The 21,196-nt window shown below is 50.6% G+C and overlaps 1 protein-coding gene across 2 annotated transcripts in view; it reads right to left on the reverse strand.

The window, feature by feature from the left end:
- Positions 1-8,850, reverse strand: part of MDGA2 (MAM domain containing glycosylphosphatidylinositol anchor 2) — a 412,109-nt gene extending 403,259 nt beyond the window's left edge. For both annotated transcript variants that reach the window (XM_081195650.1, XM_081195649.1), the window contains exon 1: positions 8,579-8,850. In XM_081195650.1, coding sequence (XP_081051776.1) covers positions 8,579-8,651 — 73 coding nt within the window. In that variant the 5' untranslated portion in view covers positions 8,652-8,850. The remainder of the gene's footprint in view (positions 1-8,578) is intronic.
- Between the last annotated feature and the right edge of the window lie 12,346 nt (positions 8,851-21,196).

Genomic DNA, 21,196 nt, shown 5'->3' on the forward strand with positions numbered 1-21,196 from the left:
ACATTGACTCATGCAGTAAGTAATGAAGTAAGATTCCATCCTGAATCTATTGTCAATCATTTTATGAAAGCGGACACTTGAGAGACAGGTAGAAAAAATTATCTTTGATCTTCCAACAGCATATATCATCTGTGATCTGCGATTACTAAGACCCAACACGGGGTTCTCAAAAATAAGTCATGTCAAACAAACCTCATTTCTTTTTTTGATGGAATTAAGTTTGATGGAACTTGGTGGATCAGGGGAATGTTGTGGACATAGCTTATCTTGATTTCAGTAAGGCTTTTGAAAAAGTCCCTCATGATATTCTTGCAAGGAAGGTGGTAAAATATGGGTTGAACGAGGTAACTGTTAGGTGGATTAGTAGCTGGTTGGCAGAATGAAACCAAAGATGACTCATTAATGGTTCCTGTCATCCTGGAAAAAAGTGCCAAGTGGGGTGCCACAAGGTTCTGTCCTGGGTCTGTTGTTGTTCAAAGACTTTATGAATGACTTGTATGAAGGAATTGAGGGGGTGTTCATCCAATTTGCAGATGACACCAAACTGGGAGGGGTAGCTAATGCTGCAGAAGACAGAATCAGAATTAAAAATAATAATAATAATAATTTATCATTTATACCCCGCCCATCTGGCTGGGTTTCCCCAGCCACTCTGGGCGGCTTCCAACAAAGTATTAAAATACAGTGGTCTGTTAAACATTAAAAGCTTCCCTAAACAGGGCTGCCTTCAGATGTCTTCTAAAAGTCTGGTAGTTGTTCTCTTTGACATCTGGTGGGAGAGCGTTCCACAGGGCGGGTGCCACCATCGAGAAGGCCCTCTGCCTGGTTCCCTGTAGCTTGGCTTCTTGCAGTGAGGGAACCACCAGAAGGCCCTCGGAGCTGGACCTCAGTGTCCGGGTAGAATGATGGGGGTGGAGACGCTCTTTCAGGTATACTGGACCGAGGTCAGATTGGAGAACAGGCCACAAGCCAACAAAATGAATTTCAATAGGAACAACTGTCAGGTTCAGCTCTTAGGCCTTTCACCCTAAGGTCCCACAGCAGGTTGCGACAATTAAAACACAATGTCAAGAATAGTTTGAAGCAACTTACAGTCACAGAAATGTGGTGGGTCCTACAGTCTGTCTAGAGGGGAAACTCCCCAGGGAGGAGTCCGGCTCTGAGCCTGGAAGTGGCACCTCTTTGGATGAGGAGTCTCAATCGGCTCCCCAACCAAGTCTGTCTGCCCGTACCAGTTCTGCAGAATGGCAAAGAAGCCTTTAGAGGCTGTTGGGAGAGGCCACACCACAAGGACTCTCCAAGGTCCTGAAGTAGCAGAGTGCAATTTCCACCGGCCCCAGCATGATACAACCATGTAGGCTGGGATGGTTGTGAGATGCAGTCCCAAACCTCTGGAGGATATCAGGTTGCAGAAAGCTGGTTCAGGGAGAGTTCTGCCATTCTTTCTTCTATAGCTAAATTTAAACAAAGAAAAGATTCCTGGAACGGCCTGCACATGAGTGGAACATAAGAGGATCCTGCTGGATCAGGCCAATGGCCCATCTAGTCCAGCATTCTGGTCCCACAGGGGCCAACCAGATGATTGTGGGAAACCAGCAAGCAGGACGCAAGCAGAAGAACATTCTCCTTTCCCATGGTTTCCAGCAACAGGTGTTCAGAAGCATTGCTGCCTCTGACCATAGACCATCATGGTTAGTAACCATCAATGGCTTTTTCCTCCATGAATTTGGCCATCTAGGTTGGTGGAGGGGAGTTTCATAGTCTAACTCTGCACTGAATAGAGATGTACTTCCATTTATGTGTCCAGGACCTTCCAATATTCAACTTCATTTGATGTCCACAACTTCTAGTGTTGTGACGGTGGGAGGAAAACTTTCCTCTCTCTACTCACTCCATGCCATGAATATTTTTTATAAACTTCTATAATGTTACCTCTTACTCAGTCGTCGAAGATAAGCAGGACTTGGTCTGGCCAATGGTGGGATGGGAGACCACCCTGGGAACTCTCTGCATGATATTTTGAGTTCCACAAGAGGAGGAACATAATGCTTTGAAGGTCCAGGTGAATCCCTGTAAAACTGGACAATTGCACTAGGTCTCTGTGAACTCTGTCCAGGGCTGCAGGAGATTGATTATACATTTTAAAAATTGCCGCTAGCTTCTGAACCCACTGAACTGAAGCATCTCCGAGACGGAAATTAATTACCTTTCTTCTACGTATTTGCAGAGCAAAATCCTTGATTGAGCCTTCTTAGCCCTGGCAAAATATTAATCATCATATTCATACTTGTGTCAAGATTTTAGATTATTACCGGTAACTGTTATTTTTTTAATAATAATAATAAATCCATCAGACACATTTTGCTGAGATTTAAAGGCTCTCTGGCAATGCAGGTAAGCAATGAAAACTTGGAGATCAGCCGTTCCCAAGTAGTTCCTCTCCAAATGATTTGGACTGCAACTTCCATCAGGCTCAGCCGACGCTTGAAAGCAACTGGAGAGCAACATGCTGGAAAATCTGCTTTAGAGGAAGCAAGGGAAGGGCACTCTCAAAGCTGCTGAATGCCCTCTGTTTGAGCTGTTGACCCTTGTTTCCAAAGGCCATAAGAACATAAGAAGACCCTGATATACCCAGCCATTGGCTCCTGCAACCCAGCACCCTGTTCTCACAGTGACCAATGAGATGGTTGTGGGATACCTGCAAACAGGACCTGCTGAATATACTCTCTGTGCACAGGCAAACTTTCCAACGTACATCTGCTGTTGGTTAGTGGCAGATGACGCCAGCCTAGTCATAGCAATGGGAATAATAATAATAATTCATTACTTATACCCCGCCCATCTGGCTGGGTTTCCCCAGCCACTCTGGGCAGCTTCCAACAGAATATTAAAATACAATAGTCTATTAAACATTAAAAGCTTCCCTAAACAGGACTGCCTTCAGATGTCTTCTAAATGTCAGGTAGTTGTTTTTCTCTTTGACATCTGGTGGGAGGGCTTTCCACAAGGCGGGGGCCACCACCAAGAAGGCCCTCTGCCTGGTTCCCTGTAACTTGGTTTCTTGCAGTGAGGGAACTGCCAGAAGGCCCTCGGCACTGGACCTCAGTGTCCAGGCAGAACGATGGGGGTGGAGACACTCCTTCAGGTATACTGGACTGAGGCCGTTTAGGGTGTTAAAGGTCAGCACCAACACTTTGAATTGTGCTCGGAAACGTACTGGGAGCCAATGTAGGTTTTTCAGGACCAGCGTTACATGGTCCCGATGACAGGTCCCAGTCGTCAGTCTAGCTGCCGCATTCTGTTATTAGTTGTAGTTTCTGGGTCACCTTCAAAGGTAGCCCCACATACAGCGCATTGCAATAGTCCAAGCGAGAGATAACTAGAGCATGCACCACTCTGGCAAGACAGTCCACGGGCAGGTAGGGTCTCAGCCTGCATACCAGGTGGAGCTGGTAGACAGCCGCTCTGGACGCAGAATTGACCTGTGCCTCCATGGACAGCTGTGAGTCCAAAATGACTCCCAGGCTGTGCACCTGGTCCTTCAGGTGCACAGTTACCCCATTCAGGATCAGGGAGTCCCCCACACCTGCCTGCCCCTTGTCCCCCCAAAATAGTACTTCTGTCTTGTCAGGATTCAACCTGAGTCTGTTAGCCTCCATCCATCCTCCAACCGCCTCCAGACACTCACACAGGACCTTCACCGCCTTCACTGGTTCTGATTTAAAAGAGAAAACGCCCAAAAGCAAATCTTGCTGCCTTACTGAACTCTCAGAATAACACCACAGCAGAAACTCTGCAATCCCCAGTGCGTACAGGGTGTATACCTGAGATTTTGTGTGTGTCAGCTAGTTTACACATGTGCTTTTGACATTGTAAATAAATATACATACATTACAATTCCCGAGTAAGGAGATGGCATTTCCTCAAGGTGTTTGCTTAGCCTTAGCCAGTAGCTAAAGGGGACACCTTAAAGCAGTGGTTCTCGAGGGGTGTGGTGCAGTGCACTAGTGTGCCAGGCGAGGAAGGCTAGTGTGGCAGGAAGATTCAAGGACAATTAAAGAAGCTTCTAATCCTTTCAGTGAAGTATAGTATTGTATAGTTTTGTTTTAGTTTTTTGCAGAACAGAGATAGATATCTTCAGTGCTTTTTTCCTGAGGGTACGCAGGGGTACACATACCCCAAAACATTTTGTGAATCTAAGTTTGACCTCATTGAGGGGCAGTATTTCAATATGAGTAGGAAAATGAGAGTATCCCTAAACATTATTTTTTATAGAAAAAAGCACTGGATATCTTTGCAAAATGAGAGCATCAAGTGATTGTGCAAGCTCACCCCTCTCATTGAGGCCCATACGCAAGAGGCTCATTTATACTTATATTTTGGGAATGATTCCTGTTCTTATGTAGCTGCATTGTTTTATACTTTCCGGGGATGTCCCATGATCATATTATAAAGTAGTTGTGTTCTGTCCTATAAATCAAGCCCTGCTAGGGAGTTGTTCCTTTTGGTTCTCCAATGTATAAGAAGTACACCCAATAATCAATATCTATCAATATCAATAAAAGCATCAATATTCATATCAATATCAATACCAATTTAAAAAATCAGTGTGAGCCCAGAGAAAAGAGTTTGAGAACCGCTGCCAATGGCTGGAAGATGGTTGCTTAGATGAGCGTTGCTGGCCCTTGATTGCTGGTGGCTACTAGCTGTGAACAAGTTCTGCCTATTTTGGTGAGGTTTAATAGGAAGCTGTTTACAGGTTAGGAATCCAGAGATACCAAACAGGAGGTGCCTGGGAGTGTTGTCGTCCCCCCCCCCACCTCACCCCACCCCACACAATTCAAGAAGGAGCTTTGACTGTGGAAACTCCAAGGTTTGGGGGAACAACTGTCATTGCTTAAAAAGCCAGTTCTTGCCTTCCCTCTCCAGCTTGGCATGCATTTTTCCTGAAGCAAACAGGTACAGCAAAAGAAACTGTTCTCTCTCCAGGAACGGTCTCATCATTAGGAAACTGACCCTGTGAAAGACTGCCCCCTAGAGGCCCCTGCTGCTCAAGGAGAAGGTGGTGAGCACAAAACATTGAAATAATTCAACTAGACTTGCTTTTGCTGAACTAGGCATTTTGGAGAATAGTACATGGACGGCCCCATCTTCCACAGAAGGGGCGTCTTAAAATCAGAAATGATCTGGATCTGAGCACCCTGCTAAGCCACCCAACAGCCTACCTGGGTATCCACAGCACTGCGGGGTTCACAAAGGCTCCATTTCCCAGCCCCCACTGGGGCAGGTGATTCCAGGTGGCCAAAGGAGGATGTGCAAAAATCCAACCGGTTGATGCAGGACCATCACAAATGTCAAAGCAAAGGTAAACCCACAAGAAAGAATCCTTAGGGCAGTCTGCACACACCAAACACAAAAAACCAAACAGATTCCAGCTGTGTGCAATAGCCAAAAAAAGGAGACAAAGGAACCTCAAAAGCATGGAGGGCAAGACAATTATTTATCTGCTTTTTTAATAAAAAAAAAAGAATCCTTTTCAACAGGAATTGACGGGAGGGTTGGGGTATTGCCGCCTAAGTCCTGCCAACCGTCTCTAGATGCAGACTCGCACCCAAAACCTGCAGATGAAATTCCTCAACCAACTCCGATTGGGGAGTGTGAGTAGAATCGCACACCATTTGCCAGGGGAGAGCTGTGTGTCGGCTGCCACATCCATGCGCTCTCATCACCAGAGCACAGCTCACCCGGCGTTGAGCAAAACGGCAGCGGGGAAGGGTTATGCCAATCACGCTCATTGCTCTGTGCCCGACTCCAGGAATCCCACACCTCAGAGCCACCAAAACTGACGGCGGCCTGTTTCTTTCTGCCCACATATAACATGCTGTCTTTGTGAGAAAAGAAACACACACACACACACACACACACACACACACACAAGATTGAATGAACATCCTGTCCTCCGAGGAGAACCTTTTGTAGTGCACACTCACACAAAGAAGGTTATTTTTTTCATATATATATCTATGCAACCATGGTGCCAAATAACACCACCTGCCATCAAAACTCAGATCTGCAGGAGTCACAAAATCGGGCAGGGACATCAACAGATGGTTGGGGGATCATTATAAATTGAATATAACCAAACACAAGTCCAAGTGCCATTAGAGTGCTCTGTTCAGGGGTGAAAATCTCATGCATTTGACCCCCAAAGGAAATATTATGAAACTAGCACAGAACTTCAGCAACACACATTCTCTGCATGCAATATTTTTTCGGGTGTTCGGCTAGGAAGGAAATTGGTGGAAGTGTATGGGGGATACTATCAAGCACACCAGAGGAGAGGAATTCATTTGGGGGTTTTTTTCTCCCCAGGAACAGGCCACCTAGAACAGCTAGAACCTGGTTTGATCGCGGGAAAGCCACACAAGAGGCAAAATTCCCAGGGCCCAAGAGACACCACTCATCCTTACCAAATGGCCACCCGGGTACCAGGGGAAGCCAAGGGGCCTGCCTCTCTGGCCCAGAGCCAGCCCTGCCCAGCCTAGCCCCCTTTCCAGAGAGGATGCTCTTCAAAGAGGCATGAAATCCATCTCTTCCCTCTGTGTGTGTGTGTGTGTGTGTGTGTGTGTGTGTGTGTGTGTAATCACTAGCTGGAGTGAAGAGACGCGGGGAAGGTTTGGCCTCTCTCTGGGTTCGGCATTCCCCACATCAGAAGGCTGTTGCCAGGGAAATGGAATGAATGAGAGAAATTCAGAAGGAAAATGCAAAACTACTCCCACCCCTACCAAAGCAAAAAAAAGGGGGGGAGCAGTTACTTCCAGGGGGAGAAAGGGGTTCGATACAGAAGCACCGAGCCTTGTCTCTTTCCTGTGCAGCAGGAGGAGGCTGATTCTGGGGAGGAGCAGAGGGGTTTTTTTTACACACACATACACACACAATTGCCGCAGAGAAGGAAAACCAAGCTGCCTGCCTGCCTGGGGAGTGAATGAATCTTCCCTCCCCCGCCGCCCCCTCGCTCTGCCAACGTCAGCCGGAGATTTGCATGGCACAAGCGGCGCCCACCGCCGTCTCCTCCTCCTCCACCTCCTCCTCCAAACCGGGCACCGCGGCCATTGGAGCCGGCCAGTGCTGTGTGTGCGTAAATGTGCCACGCTGAAGATGCCGCCCGCTCTCGGCTGCTTCCAGAGGGTTAAACTCCATCTCCCCCTGGCTGCCAACCCGAGTTAATTTCCACCTCCACAACACCGGGGGTTGGGGAGATTTAATAGAGGGTTATTTTTAGCATCCTTCCAACACGCGCGCACACGCGGGCGCACACACACACACCAAAAACCTTCTACAGGGAAGCTTCCCCCCGCAAAAAAAAGAGATCTGAAAGGCTACCCCAGAAATAGATGCGGGAAAGTTTGCAGCCTGTCAAAACCTCTCCTAACCTCCGCTCACCGGGAAGCAGGGCGGAGAGGAGTTCAGGAAACGGGGGGGGGGGGAGAGGGAGAGGGAGAGGGAGAGGGAGAGGGAGAGGGAGAGGGAGAGGGAGAGGGAGAGGGAGAGGAGAGGAGAGAGAGAGAGAGAGAGAGAGAGAGAGAGAGAGAGAGAGAGAGAGAGAGAGAGAGAGAGAGAGAGAGGTCTTTTTCAGCCTCCAAGACTCTCTCTGGGCTCTGCTGACATCTCCGCACATGCCTGCCTGTCTCTGCAGCCTCGGATTGCACCCACCAGCCTCTCCGGGCGCCCATCACCAGGGCCTCCTGCCCACCAATGCAAGACCCCCTGGAGACTCCCAAACCGAGCCCAGAGGTGGAAAGATTCCCCCTCCCATGTGCAAGCAGACCGTGGCTGGCATCGCATCTTTCGGGGGGGGGGGTGGCGAGGGATGAGGCAAACGAGCCTCCTTCTCTTTCCCGAGGTCTTTGCAGCTGGTATTTAGACAGCTGCGTGGAGAAGGGGAGCGGGGGCCAGCGAGAGAACAGAGGGGGCCATTTACGCGCCCAGGAGAGCCCGGCCAACCTAGGCAACACGGAGCTCCAGAAAGCCCGGAGCTGGGAGGATGGAGCGGTGGACGGAGCGAGTCAGAGACGGACCGAGTCCTCCCGGGCATTGCCCGGTGCCCAGATGTGCCTCCGGCTGCATTTGCAGCTGGAGGAAGAAGAGGAGGGAGCCCGGGGCTTCCTCTCCTTCCTTCCTTTGCCCACCGCCAAATCTCCCGTTCCTCCCTCCGCACCCCAAAGTCAGCTCCCTTCAAACGGTCCCTCTCCCTGGGATGCCAGCCCCCTCAACCGTTCCTCGGTGGCGCAGAGCAGGTCCCCCTCCCCTCTCCCTCGCTTCCCGGACCGGCGGGGAGGTGGGGGCAGCAATCCGGTCGCCTGAGCCAAGACCCGAGTTCGAGCCTCGTTCGGTTGAGATTTGGGGGTGGGGGAGTGCGAAAGAGCTGCTTTTTTGAGCCCCGGAAGGTCGGGGTGCGAGGAGAAGGCTCTCCATGCTTGCAAGGTCACCACGACGCGGGAGGTGGGCTGTTTTTTCCCCTCCGGTGGGGAGAGAGAGAGAGAGAGAGAGCAGTAGCGAGCCGGTGGCCGGCACTCACCGTAGACGCCTTGCCCGGAGATGCCCTCCAGCAGCACGGCGAGCAGCCACACGGCCCCGTAGGCTAAATCCATCTTGGCGGCGGCGGGAGCAGCGGCAGCCACATATCCGGGCGGAGGGGACCGGGAGCAGGAGGAGGCGCGCCCCGCTCGCTCGCTCCGCCACGGCCCGCTCGCGGCTCCCGAGGATGGAGGAGGGCGAGGACGAGGATGGAGAGGGAGGCAGCGGCAGGAGGAGGCGGCGGAAAGGAGGCGCCCCCTGGGCAGGAGGCGACGCGCGGCGGCGGCGGAGGCTCCGAGCCCCGGCTAGATCGCGGCGTCCTTGCGCGGCGCACTCTGCTGCGGCGGGGCCGGCGGCAGCGGCTCGGCGGCGGCGGAACAGGGCGCAGCCATGGCGGGAGCGCCCCCGGCGCACTCCCGGGCCTGCGGGCGGCTGGCTCTCTCCTCCTCCTCCTGCAGCGGCGGGCCCGGGCTGGGAAAGGCAGGATGCGCGCCTGGCAGCAGCTGCGGGGCTTGCGCGCCGCGGTCACGTTGGGCGCTACGTGCTCCGAGCCGCCAGCCGACAAGGCAGCCCCGAGCCGGCCGCGTCAACCGCGCGCCGCCGCTACCGCCGCCACAGCCGCTGGGACCGCTCGTGCCGCCGCCTCTCGCTTCTCCTCCTCGCGAGCGCCGCGGAATGGGAGGCGCCGCGCCTGCCTGCCTCCTGCTTGCCCAGCCTCCGCGCACCTCCTCCTTCCTTCCCTCCTCCTGGCCTGTGGGAAGCTCGCCGGCTTGCGGGCAGCACCGCACGCTTCGTCGGCAAGCGGTTGGGTGCAGGGATCTCGCTCACGTCTGCTTGGACATCTTTGGCTAGGGCGCGCCGACCCGTCTCCTGGGGAGAGTCGAGAGGGATGGAAAGTGGTCCTTCTTCACGCAGCGCATAGCTAAAGCGTGGAAATCCCCCCTCTTCCGGGGGGGGGGGGAGCAGCGGCGGCCACCGACTTGGAGGCTTTAAAAGAGGCAAACAGAAATTGGCGGAGGAGCCGGCCCTCGATGGCTACCAGCCAGAATGGCACAGTTGGAGGGAGCAGTTCTTCTGAATGCCCGTTGCTGGAGGCTGCAGGAAGAGAGAGAGGCTCTTGCACTCAGGGCTTGCTTATGGGCATCATCCGGTTGGCCATCGTGAGAACCGGATTGCTGGGCTAGACGGGCCACTGGCTTGATCCAGCAGGCTCGATTTATGTTCTTAATGGACACGGCTAACTAAACACCAGGAAGAACTTTCTGACACTAAGAGCTGTTAGACAGAGGAACGCTCTCCCTCGGGAGAAGGTGGACTCTCCTTCCTTGGAGGTTTTGAAGCAGAGGTTGGATGGCCATTTGCCCTGGATTCTTTAGCTGAGATTCCTGCATTATAGCGGGTTGGACTAGATGACCCTTGGGGTCCCTTCCAACTCTACAATTCTAGGATTCTAGGCCCATTAATATAAGCCATAAATCAAGAAGGAGAGGGTTATTAGATATGATAGCTATGCTCTTCTCCACTGTTGGAGGCAATAATGCTTCTGAATCCCAATTGCTGGAGACCACAGGAGCGGGGAGAGTTCTGTGTTCAGGTCCTGCTCCTGTGTTTCCCACAATGAGCATCTGTTTGGCCACTGTGAGAAGAGGGTGCTGGATTAGACGGTCCATTGGGCCATCACCCTGGGACCTTAGGGTGACAGGAGGGGAATAAATAAGTGAAGAATAGTTATGTTCTTAAATATGTGACTCCTGGACCTGGAAGCCAAAGCAAAGCCAGCCATAACCCACCCACCCCCCCAATCTGGATGACATGATGTGCAAGGGGACTCTAGCAGCATTTCCCCCCAAGCTGGGGAACTCTCTGCTAGAGTGTTTGCTCCTGGGCTGCATCACACTTTGGGGCATCAGGTCTTTTCACCAACTTGATTTTGGGTGGGCTCAGAAGCCAGTTGACACCCACAAGACATACCCCTCCCAGGAGCTTCTCAAAAGCGAAGACATGCATATATACAGAAAGAAGTTCTCAGAGTCAACCTGGGAGGGGGAATAAGAGGGTGACCTGCATTATTCTCAAGGCCCCTCTCCCTTCTGGGAGAGCTGCTTTGTGTTGAATCAGCCCACTGGCTAGTACCGGTTCTCCAAGATCTGAAGCCATCACTGAAATTGTGGAGATGGTCTGGAGGCAATGTGTGTCTTCTTTAATTTTCATTTCCTCAAATATGGGCTAATCTGGGATTTGAGCCTGGGACATGACCCCCAAAGTGAGAACTGGGACCCTTGGCCAGGGATGATTAGCCTGTAGCCCTCTAGATGGGGCTGGACTCCAAATCCCATCTGCCCCGGGGAGCTTAGCCAACCACCATCCAACAACATGGACAATTCATAAATTTTGGGGTGAATGAATCTATGCTATCAAGAGAAATAATTGAGGAGGCTGATCTAGCAGGTCTCTCCTTATGTTCTTAAATTCATTGAGTACAAGGCTATCACTAGACAATGCAGGTTCATTCATGGAGCAGAGTGAGGTGTGTGGACTCCAATACAGACAACTTCCAGTTTACATGGGGGTTACGTTCCAATTTACCATGCTTTTAAGTGAAATCAAGTACTGTATTTTTCACTCTATAACACGCACCCGACCATAACACACACGTAGTTTTTAGAGGAGGAAAATCTGTAGGCATGCCACCCGTAGGCATTCCCTCCATAACACGCACAGACATTTCCCCTTACTTTCTAGGAGGAAAAAAGTGAGTGTTATGGTGCAAAAAATACGGTATATTTGAAACACCACTGAAAAAGCCTGCAGAGTTTTCTGTGCCCCTTTCTGAGACTTTTTTGGTGACATTTCCGGGTCACTTCCATGTTCAGTGCGATGCTCACATGTGCGGTCATGCACATATCAGGTGCGCCTCCAACGGTCGCTGCCTGTACTAATCCGCCACTAATGCACTATTATTGCGTCAATTATATGTTGCAGAAGACACCTGCAAAAAGCCCCACCAATTGACAGGGGCTTCGTTTCCCACTGGCTGGCTTCCCATGGGCATTTGATTGGCCAGCGCTGGAATGGGATGCTGTGTTATGATGGGCCATTGGCCTGATCCAGCAGGACCCCTGCGCACTCTTTCCAGCATTTGAGAATGTTTCTGAACACAAGTTGCTGGCAATCACAAATGGGGAGAGGTGCTGTAGTGCTTCTATCCCGATTGCATGGTTCCTATTGGAACATCTGGTTGGCCACTGTGAGAACAGGACCTTGGGTCTGATCCAGCACAGGCTCCCTTTCTGAGACAATAAAAGCAAGACGACAACAACAAAATAGAATCATAGAATCATAGAATCATAGAGTTGGAAGAGACCACAAGGGCCATCGAGTCCAACCCCCTGCCAAGCAGGAAACACCATCAGAGCACTCCTGACATATGGTTGTCAAGCCTCTGCTTAAAGACCTCCAAAGAAGGAGACTCCACCACACTCCTTGGCAGCAAATTCCACTGTCAAACAGCTCTTACTGTCAGGAAGTTCTTCCTAATGTTTAGGTGGAATCTTCTTTCTTGTAGTTTGGATCCATTGCTCCGTGTCCGCTTCTCTGGAGCGTTTAATAAGCACCACCTAGATGGCCTGGGCAAATAAAAGGTCTTTGCTGCAGGGACATTTCAAGCAGCAGAAGGCAGGTCTTCCTGGAGAGAATTCTAGAGACAGGGTGCCAACACTGAGAAGGCCCTCCCAAGAGGACCTCACTAGCTAGTCAGAGTACTTGTGTGAGAGAAGGGATCCTTGATAGTGAGGTCCATGAGGACCTGCCTTCTACTGGATCAGATTATTTTGTACTGGTATTCTCCACTCAGTCACACAGTGACACTATGTGGTCTCAGACAGTGAATGGTCCTGCCCATAGCCTGTTATAGTTTCTCCAGGATCAGAGACAGACAGCCTCTCAAAAAGCCAGTTGCTGGGTTTCATGAACGGGGAGTGGTCTTGTGCTTCTGGGCTTCCCAAAGATACCTGGTTCATCACCATGGAAAGCACTAAGCTGGGCTGGAGAGGCCTTTGTCCTGATCCAGCCAGGCTCTTCTTAGCAGGGCCAGCCCTACCATTAGGCTGAGGGAAGTGCTTGCCTCGGGTGGCAGTTGCTGAGGGGAGGGGACGCAGCTGTGTGAGCTGTTTGACTTCCCCTGAGCATCTGAAGGAAGTCAGACGTGGAGGAGCTGTCCCATTGCCAGTGCTGAATTGCGATGCAACTCCCAGCATGGTTGGCTTTTGCACATGGGTTGGAGTGCAGGGTCCCACATGGTTCTTCATTCCAGGCGGCAAAGTGTTGTTGGCCAGCCCTGCTCCTTACTAGAGTTCAAGGGCTCGTTCCATTCAGGCAAAAATGCTTGGGGTGGAAAAGGGGTGGTCAGTGAGTGGTGTGACCAGAGGAGAGGGGAAATAGCTGGGGTAAAAGCCCCAAAGACCAGAGAAGATGCCACATCCTGCTTCATCAGTGACAAAGGGCTTGTTGTTGTTTAGTCGTTTAATCGTGTCCGCCTCTTCGTGACCCCCTGGACCAGAGCACGCCAGGCACTCCTGTCTTCCACTGCGTCCCGCAGTTTGGTCAAACTCATGCTGGTAGCTTCAAGAACACTGTCCCACCATCTCGTCCTCTGTCGTCCCCTTCTCCTTGTGCCCTCCATCTTTCCCAACATCAGGGTCTTTTCCAGGGGGTCTTCTCTTCTCGTGAGGTGGCCAAAGTCTTGGAGCCTCAGCTTCACGATCAGTCCTTCCAGTGAGCACTCAGGGCTGATTTCCTCCAGAATGGATAGGTTTGATCTTCTTGCAGTCCACGGGACTCTCAAGAGTCTCCTCCAGCACCAGAATTCAAAAGCATCCATTCTTCGGCGATCAGCCTTCAATTCTTTGGCGATCAGACAAAGGGCTAGAAGGTGCAAAAGCAGCCTGAGGACCAGACCATCCATTCATTTCCCCTCCTTCCTGCTTGGCAGACATTCTTGAAGGCAACGCTCCAGATCATTTTGCTGTCTCGGCTTGAGATTTGAGCACATGAGTCTGTGCAAGGGCTTTCACACATGTGGGGGGGGGGGAACCAGGGCCTTCCAAATCCAATTTTAAGGTGGTGAGTCAGCCTCCATGGTTTGATATGGCATGCTAATGGCATTTCCTCCCAGCAAAAAAAAAAGGGGGGGGAGGTTGTTCTTTACGCAGAACCAACACCCCCGACCCAAGGGAATGTGTCCTGTCCTCCACCCCAGCCCTGTCTTTGGCAAACATGGGAAATTGTCAAAACTCTCAAAACTTGGCATTGTAGGAAAGCAAAACTGCCTTCCCCACCCCATCCCAAAATGTTGTGAATACATTTTGAATTGGCATATAAAAATAAGGAGCAGGCATATGCTAAACCATACTGGGAGATCCCAGCAATGTAGGCATTGCTTAAACATGACATATCTGAGCTAATCTCTAATTGGGGTCCCTGCATACATTACATTTTAGGTGTACATCTAATGTTTCCCCCCCGCAAATGTACACCTAGAAATTTGTCCAGAATTTCCAGCAGAAAACTCAATGCCTATTTCTTTTCATTAACTGTTATCTATAACATTCATTTATTTAACAAAATGCATATATCACACATGTATATTAGAACCTCACATGAAATATTTAAAATTATCAATTAAAACATTTAAAAGCAACTAAAAACATTTAAAGATAATTAACGTTAACAGTAAAAAAGACACATCAATATCTACGAGTCTAGATGGGCTTACCTAAACAACAACAACAACCGTATTTTGTGCTCTATAAGACTCACTTTTTCCCTCCTAAAAAGTAAGGGGAAATGTGTGTGCATCTTATGGAGCGAATGCAGGCTGCGCAGCTATCCCAGAAGCCAGAACAGCAAGAGGGATTGCTGCTTTCACTGCACAGCGATCCCTCTTGCTGTTCTGGCTTCTGAGATTCAGAATATTTTTTTTCTTGTTTTCCTCCTCCAAAAACTAGGTGCGTCTTGTGGTCTGGTGCGTCTTATAGAGCGAAAAATATGGTAATCAGCCACTGAAAAGAGCACAGCGAATGTGCCTGTCTGGTGTCAATTGGCAGGGAGTTCCAAAGTTTAGGCGCTGTGCTAAAATATTGATTTCTTACAAGTGCAGTATAAGTGTTATTTGGAATCTGTGACAGCACCAGTTCTGCACATTGAAGTGGTTGAGCATAAGTGGTTGAGGTAAACTGGTTCCAAGTCATTAAGAGTTTTATATACCACTCTGAACTGGGCCCAGTAAGAAGTTGGCAGCCAGTTCAGATCTCTGAGCAGAGGTGCAATATGCTTCTCAGGAGGCACTGATGGCCACCAACTTGGGGGGCTTTGTCTATGAATTAGACCAGGGGTGGGCAACTTCCAAGAGACTGTGATCTACTCACAGAGTTAAAAACTGGCAGTGATCTACCCCCTTTTGGGGGGTTCAGGTCAAAGTTGTTGCTGAGCTTTTTTTAGGAAGGAGGAAGGCCCATTTCTGGGGGGTTCGGGTCAAAGTTGTTGAAATTTTTCAGGGAGGAGGTAAAATGTTGAGCTTTTTTTAGGGGAGCCACAGTTGTTCAGCTTCTTTGGGGGGAGCCAATGATCTACCAGTGATCTACCGGTAGATCACGATCTACCTGTTGGATATGCTTGAATTAGACAAATTCATAGAAGAGAACACTATCAATGGCGGCTAGGCAGTATGGCTTTGCTCTGCCTCCAATTTTGAAGCTACAGTGCTTCTGAATACCAGTTGCTGAAAACTGCAAGAGGGGAGACTGCTCTTGTTCTTGAAATCTGTTTGCAGGGTTCCCATTGGGGTATTTGGTTGGCCAGGGTGAGAACAGGAGGCTGGGCTAGAGGGATCCAGCAGGATCCTCTTATGTTCTTGCTGTGAGAAAACAAACAAACAGAAGCCTCCCTTTCCTTTTCCTTCTTCTTGTCAGTGCAATATCCTTGCCCAAAATGAATGACAGATGATGCAGGCTGGAAAAAGCTGACCTGCTTGTCAAAATGTCCATCCAGAAGGGGCAGATGGTGGTAGGCCAAAGCCTTAACTAGATTGGGAGGCATCAAGCCAAGATACCTGATGCTATCTTGGCTGTCGACGGGACTGTGGCTCCGCTGCAAAGCCAAGACAGTGTTGCATGAGGGTTGAGTTCTCACTGAAGGGGAAAATCAAGGACTGTGTTGTATTGCAGGTTGGGGGCTCACAGGATTGGATGTCCCTCTGGCCTTCTCCAAATGTGCTCAGCTCTTTCACCCTTTCTTTAGAGGACATGAGTCTCCAAGTACCTACTACCTTTGTCACCCTCCTCTGGACACACTTCAGTTTGTCAACATCTTTCTTATACTGTGGAATCCAAACCTGGAGACAGACCCCAGCCTACCCTCCAATCAAAATAGGGACGTCCTATTCTACATCAGGAAGTTTCTCCTGAGTTTGATCTCTCCACAGACATAAACGTCATATACTCATATACAGGGACGCAGGTGGCACGGTGGTCTAAACCACAGAGCCTAGGGCTTGCTGATAAGAAGGTCGGCAGTTCGAATCCACGCGAGGGACTGAGCTCCCGTTGCTCTACCCCAGCTCCTGCCAACCTAGCAGTTCGAAAGCACACCAGTGCAAGTAGATAAACAGGTACCGTTGTGGCGGGAAGGTAAATGGCATTTCCATGCGCTCTGGTTTCTGTCACGGTGTCCCGTTGCACCAGAAGCGGTTTGGTCCTGCTGGCCACATGACCTGGAAAACTGTCTGTGGACAATCGCCAGCTCCCTTGGCCTGAAAGTGAGATGAGCGCCACAACCCCATAGTTGCGTCCAGGGGTCCTTTACTCTTTTGTATGTTGTTGTTGCTTAGTCGTTTAGTCATGTCTGACTCTTCATGACCCCATGGACCAGAGCACGCCAGGCACTCCTGTCTTCACTCTTTTGTGTACTCATATACATTGATCACCTTGAGTCATTTGCAGCCTCTCAGCCTCACAGGTTTGTTGTGGGGGGAAAAAGGTGTGAGGGAAGGGATAATGTGTAACACCTTCAATAGATAAATGGAATGAAATAAAATTGGAGTAGGTAAGGTAAAGGGACCCCTGACCATTAGGTCCAGTCGTAGCCTACTCTGGGGTTGCGGCGCTCATCTCGCTTTATTGGCCGAGGGAGCCGGCGTACAGCTTCCGGGTCATGTGGCCAGCATGACTAAGCCGCTTCTGGCACACCAGAGCAGCGCACGGAAACTCCGTTTACCTTCCCGCCGGAGCGCTACCTATTTATTTACTTGCCCTTTTGACGTGTTTTCGAACTGCTAGGTTGGCAGGAGCAGGGACGGAGCAATGGGAGCTCACCCCGTCGCGGGGATTTGAACCCCCAACCTTCTGATCGGCAAGTCCTAGGCTCTGTGGTTTAACCCACAGCACCACCTGTGTCCCAAAATTGGACTAGATGACTCCCAACTCTGCAATATTATGATTCGATGTTATGCTGCAGTTTGTCTTCCACCGAGAGCTACATCATTCGCCTCACCGTCCACCATGGCAAAATGCTGCAACTTAAAGTAATTTACAGAATTAATTATGTAAATTGTGTTGCCATTATGTTATCCCACCCCATTCATTTCAATGCAAAAGAAACCCAATGCAAATCGGGGGAGGATCAATTACTTGCCATTTGCAGACAGAAAACAACACTAGCAGCAAATGCTGATCATATTTGCAAGATTGATTTCCATTCCAGACATGGGGAAGACAAATAAGCAAGCATTGGCACTTTCCACTCCGGTTTCTGTCAGAATTCTGTGACACCTCTGCAAGACAGACACATGTGCCGGGCAGCTGCACCAGGTACTATGTCACTGCTGTTAGACCACGATCCCTTATGCAGTCATGCTGGCCAACTTTCCCCCTCTCTGAAGGCTCCTGCGCCCTTAACATCTGTTTCACAGCTGTAAACTCAACAGGTGAAGAAGAAGAAGAGGAGTTTGGATTTCCGAGCACAATTCAAAGTGTTGGTGCTGACCTTTAAAGCCCTAAACGGCCTTGGTCCAGTATATCTGAAGGAGCGTCTCCACCCCCATCGTTCTACCTGGACACTGAGGTCCAGCACCGAGGGCCTTCTGGCAGTTCCCTCACTGCGAGAAGCCAAGTTACAGGGAACCAGGCAGAGGGCCTTCTCGGTAGTGGCGCCTTCCCTGTGGAACACCCTCCCACCAGATGTCAAAGAGAACAACTACCAGGCTTTTAGAAGACATCTGAAGGCAGCCCTGTTTCGGGAAGCTTTTAATGTTTGATGTATTATAGTATTTTAATATTCTTTTGGAAGGCACCCAGAGTGGCCGGGGAAGCCCAGCCAGATGGGCGGGGTATAAATAATAAATAATTATTATTATTATTGATATCCCGCTTTATCACTACCCGAAGGAGTCTCAAAGCGGCTAACATTCTCCTTTCCCTTCCTCCCCCACAACAAACACTCTGTGGGGTGAGTGGGGCTGAGAGACTTCAGAGAAGTGTGACTGGCCCAAGGTCACCCAGCAGCTGCATGTGGAGGAGTAGGGAAGCGAATCCGGTTCACCAGATTACGAGACTACCGCTCTTAACCACTACACCACACTGGCTCAGGTGGTGATATCCATATCACTCTATGGGTATGCTGGAAAAGCTTCACTTGTAGAACTTTTCATTATCCATTACTTTTGTATCCCATCCTTTCCCCAAGGAGGAAAGGGGCTGTGGGCACTGTCCTCCCCTTCCATTCATTGCCATAACAGAAATAGGGGTTAGCCTGGCATGGAACCAGTGGATCAAGGTCAACCAGTGGCTCGACTCCATGGCAGACTGGAGATTTTACAGAACCATAGAAATGGAGAGTTGGAAAGGACCCAAAGCATTCTCTAGTCCAACTCTTCAATGTAGGAATCACATCTGAAGAATCCACCTGTGGCTTAAAAACTTCCAATGAAGGCGAGTCTTTCCAGGCGGGGCTTTTTTCCCAGCCAGAGCTCAGCTCCAGAACCTTCCAGCTGGGTGCCATTGGCATAAGGGAACAAGGGAGAAGTTCGTGGGGAACTCCAGCCCCTCTGTTTCTAGAAAAATAGCATTGTTTTCAGGTAACAGTTCTTACCACCAAAAACTCTTCCTAAAGTTTAGCCAGACTCTCTTTTCTTGCCATTGGTTGAGGTCCGAACTTCTTGCAGCAGAAAAGAAGCTTGCTGCAAACTTCCATGTGACAGCAATTCTATGGCTATCCAATTGTGGGAATGTTGTAGATACAGTGGTACCTCGGGTTAAGAACTTAATTCGTTCCGGTGGTCTGTTCTTAACTTGAAACTGTTCTTAACCTGGAGACCACCTAAGCTAATGGGGCCTCCCACTGCTGCCACGCCACCGCCGGAGCACGATTTCTGTTCTTATCCTGAAGCAAAGTTCTTAACCCAAGGTACTATTTCTGGGTTAGCGGAGTCTGTAACCTGAAGCATATGTAACCTTAAGTGTATGTAACCCGAGGTACCACTGTACTAGGAGAGGATATATTGTTTTAATAGTATCCTTCCTAACGCACACTTGTGAATCAGCAGCAGAGAGACATTCCCCAATATATAGCAGGAAGCTAGTTGGTAGATTCCTTTGAATCTCTTTACTTAAGCAATCCAACCTGGCTTCGTTCTGATTGGAGTGTATTCCTGGCAAGACCCCTTTTAAAGGTAAAGGTAAAGGTAAGCCTGACCGTTAGGTCCAGTCGCGGACGACTCTGGGGTTGCGGTGCTCATCTTGCTTTATTGGCCAAGGGAACCAGCGTACAGCTTCTGGGTCATGTGGCCAGCATTACTAAGCCGCTTCTGGCAAACCAGAGCAGCGCACGGAAACGCCGTTTACCTTCCCGCCAGAGTGGTACCTATTTATCTACTTGCACTTTGACTTGCTTTCAAACTGCTAGGTTGGCAGGAGCTGGGACCGAGCAACGGGAGCTCACCCTGTTGTGGCGATTCGAACCTCCGACCTTCCGATCGGCAAGCCCTAGGCTCAGTGGTTTAACCCACAGCGCCACCCGTGTCCCAAGACCCCTTTTATCCCTCCTAAAAAGGATAAAGACACAAGAAGCTTCTTTTAAAAGTATAACAAGAAGTTTATGCAGATCCCGTTCACAGCTGGATCCCTGAAGTCAGGCTTTAGCTTGTAGCTACACATACAGTGTGGCTTACATCTTTTTGTAAGGACGGGTCCAGAGAGCCAGGAGTGCAATCCAAGAGAAGAAAAGGCATCTGTCAGGGCTGCCACTCAGTCCCAGCTCACATAGGACCACGTTAGCCAGCGTTCAGGTTAAAAGAGTCTTTATTGGATTACAGCTTCCATTTCCAAACTGCAATATGCAGCCCTACTTCTTCTAGGTCAGACCGGCGAAGACCCGTCTGAGTCTCCGCCTCTAGCACACCAGCTTAATACCCTAGCCTTGCTCCACCTCCTGCGCCTTTCCTTCCGTCTCTGGGTCCTTCTGCCCCCCGGGGTCTCTTCTTTCCTACTCTCTTCTGACGCGGACCCCCCTGACCCTTCCGCCTCCTTGCGGCGGGCTTTGGGACCTGGTTCACTCTCTGGGCTGCTTACTGCGCCAGCTTCCGCTACATTTGAACTTGGCGCGCGCGCCCAACTCTCAACCTTCCTCTTGATCGTTTCGTCGCTCCCCGAGGTGGGCGTGACTACTCCTGACTCATGCCCTCCCTCCTTCTGAAAGCCTCCGGAACCCGATATCTGGTCCCCTTTCTCCCCGCTGCTCCCGGCTGGGTACGTGGGTCCCGATCTCCAACTGCTGCTCTCTGATTCCTCTCTGGACCTTTCTTCCTGGGGTGTCCCCCTGCTTTCCCCCCTTGCTCTGACTGCTGGCGCTCCCTTCTGGGAATCCTCGGACTCACTGGATAAGCTCGGCGATCTCGGTTCGTCATCCCCACTCATCTTTCCTTCGTATTCCTCCCCCTCGCTCTCTGTCTCCTCCCTTCTCTGCGTCTCTGCTTCTGAACCCCTGACATCCATCCCCCCCTCAAAGCCCCCCCTTCCCCCCTCCCCACTTTCAAGGGTGGTTGCAGGGTGCTCCATCATCACAGGAGTGAATGCCGGATACAGTTCGCTCCTCGTTGCTGGCCGCCAACTGAAGACCTCCGAGTCTTCCTCCTCGCGTTCGTCAACGGTGAGCTGCTCCGCCTCCATTTCAGTGCCGCCGTGCTCGAAACCGAGATCCTCCCCGCACACGTCCATGTCAGTCTCTGCGTCGGTCGCTTGACCTGGCATCTTCAGCCACCTCCGGCGCCACTGCTCCTCTGGCCGATCGTCCCACCAATACGAGGTGTCGGACGCCGAACCCTCCGGTGACCCCTCTGGGGAATGTGTGCGCTGTGCGGGCTCCCCGTCCGAGTCGAAGCCATGGAACGTGCTGGAGGAAAGTGTGGGCGTGAACAACCAGTCGTCGAAGAAGCCTGCTGGCATGGGTCTGTGTGGGAAAAGGGCATGAAACTCGTCCTTGAGCAGGGGTTCCTCCAAAGCGTAGTCTGGCACCCAGCTATTAGCACTAGCCCGGGTGCCCTCTCTGGCTAGGAGGTATTCCACTCCGT

Source organism: Podarcis bocagei (assembly GCF_964188305.1).
Source record: "Podarcis bocagei genome assembly, chromosome: 1".
NCBI classification, from domain to species: domain Eukaryota; kingdom Metazoa; phylum Chordata; class Lepidosauria; order Squamata; family Lacertidae; genus Podarcis; species Podarcis bocagei.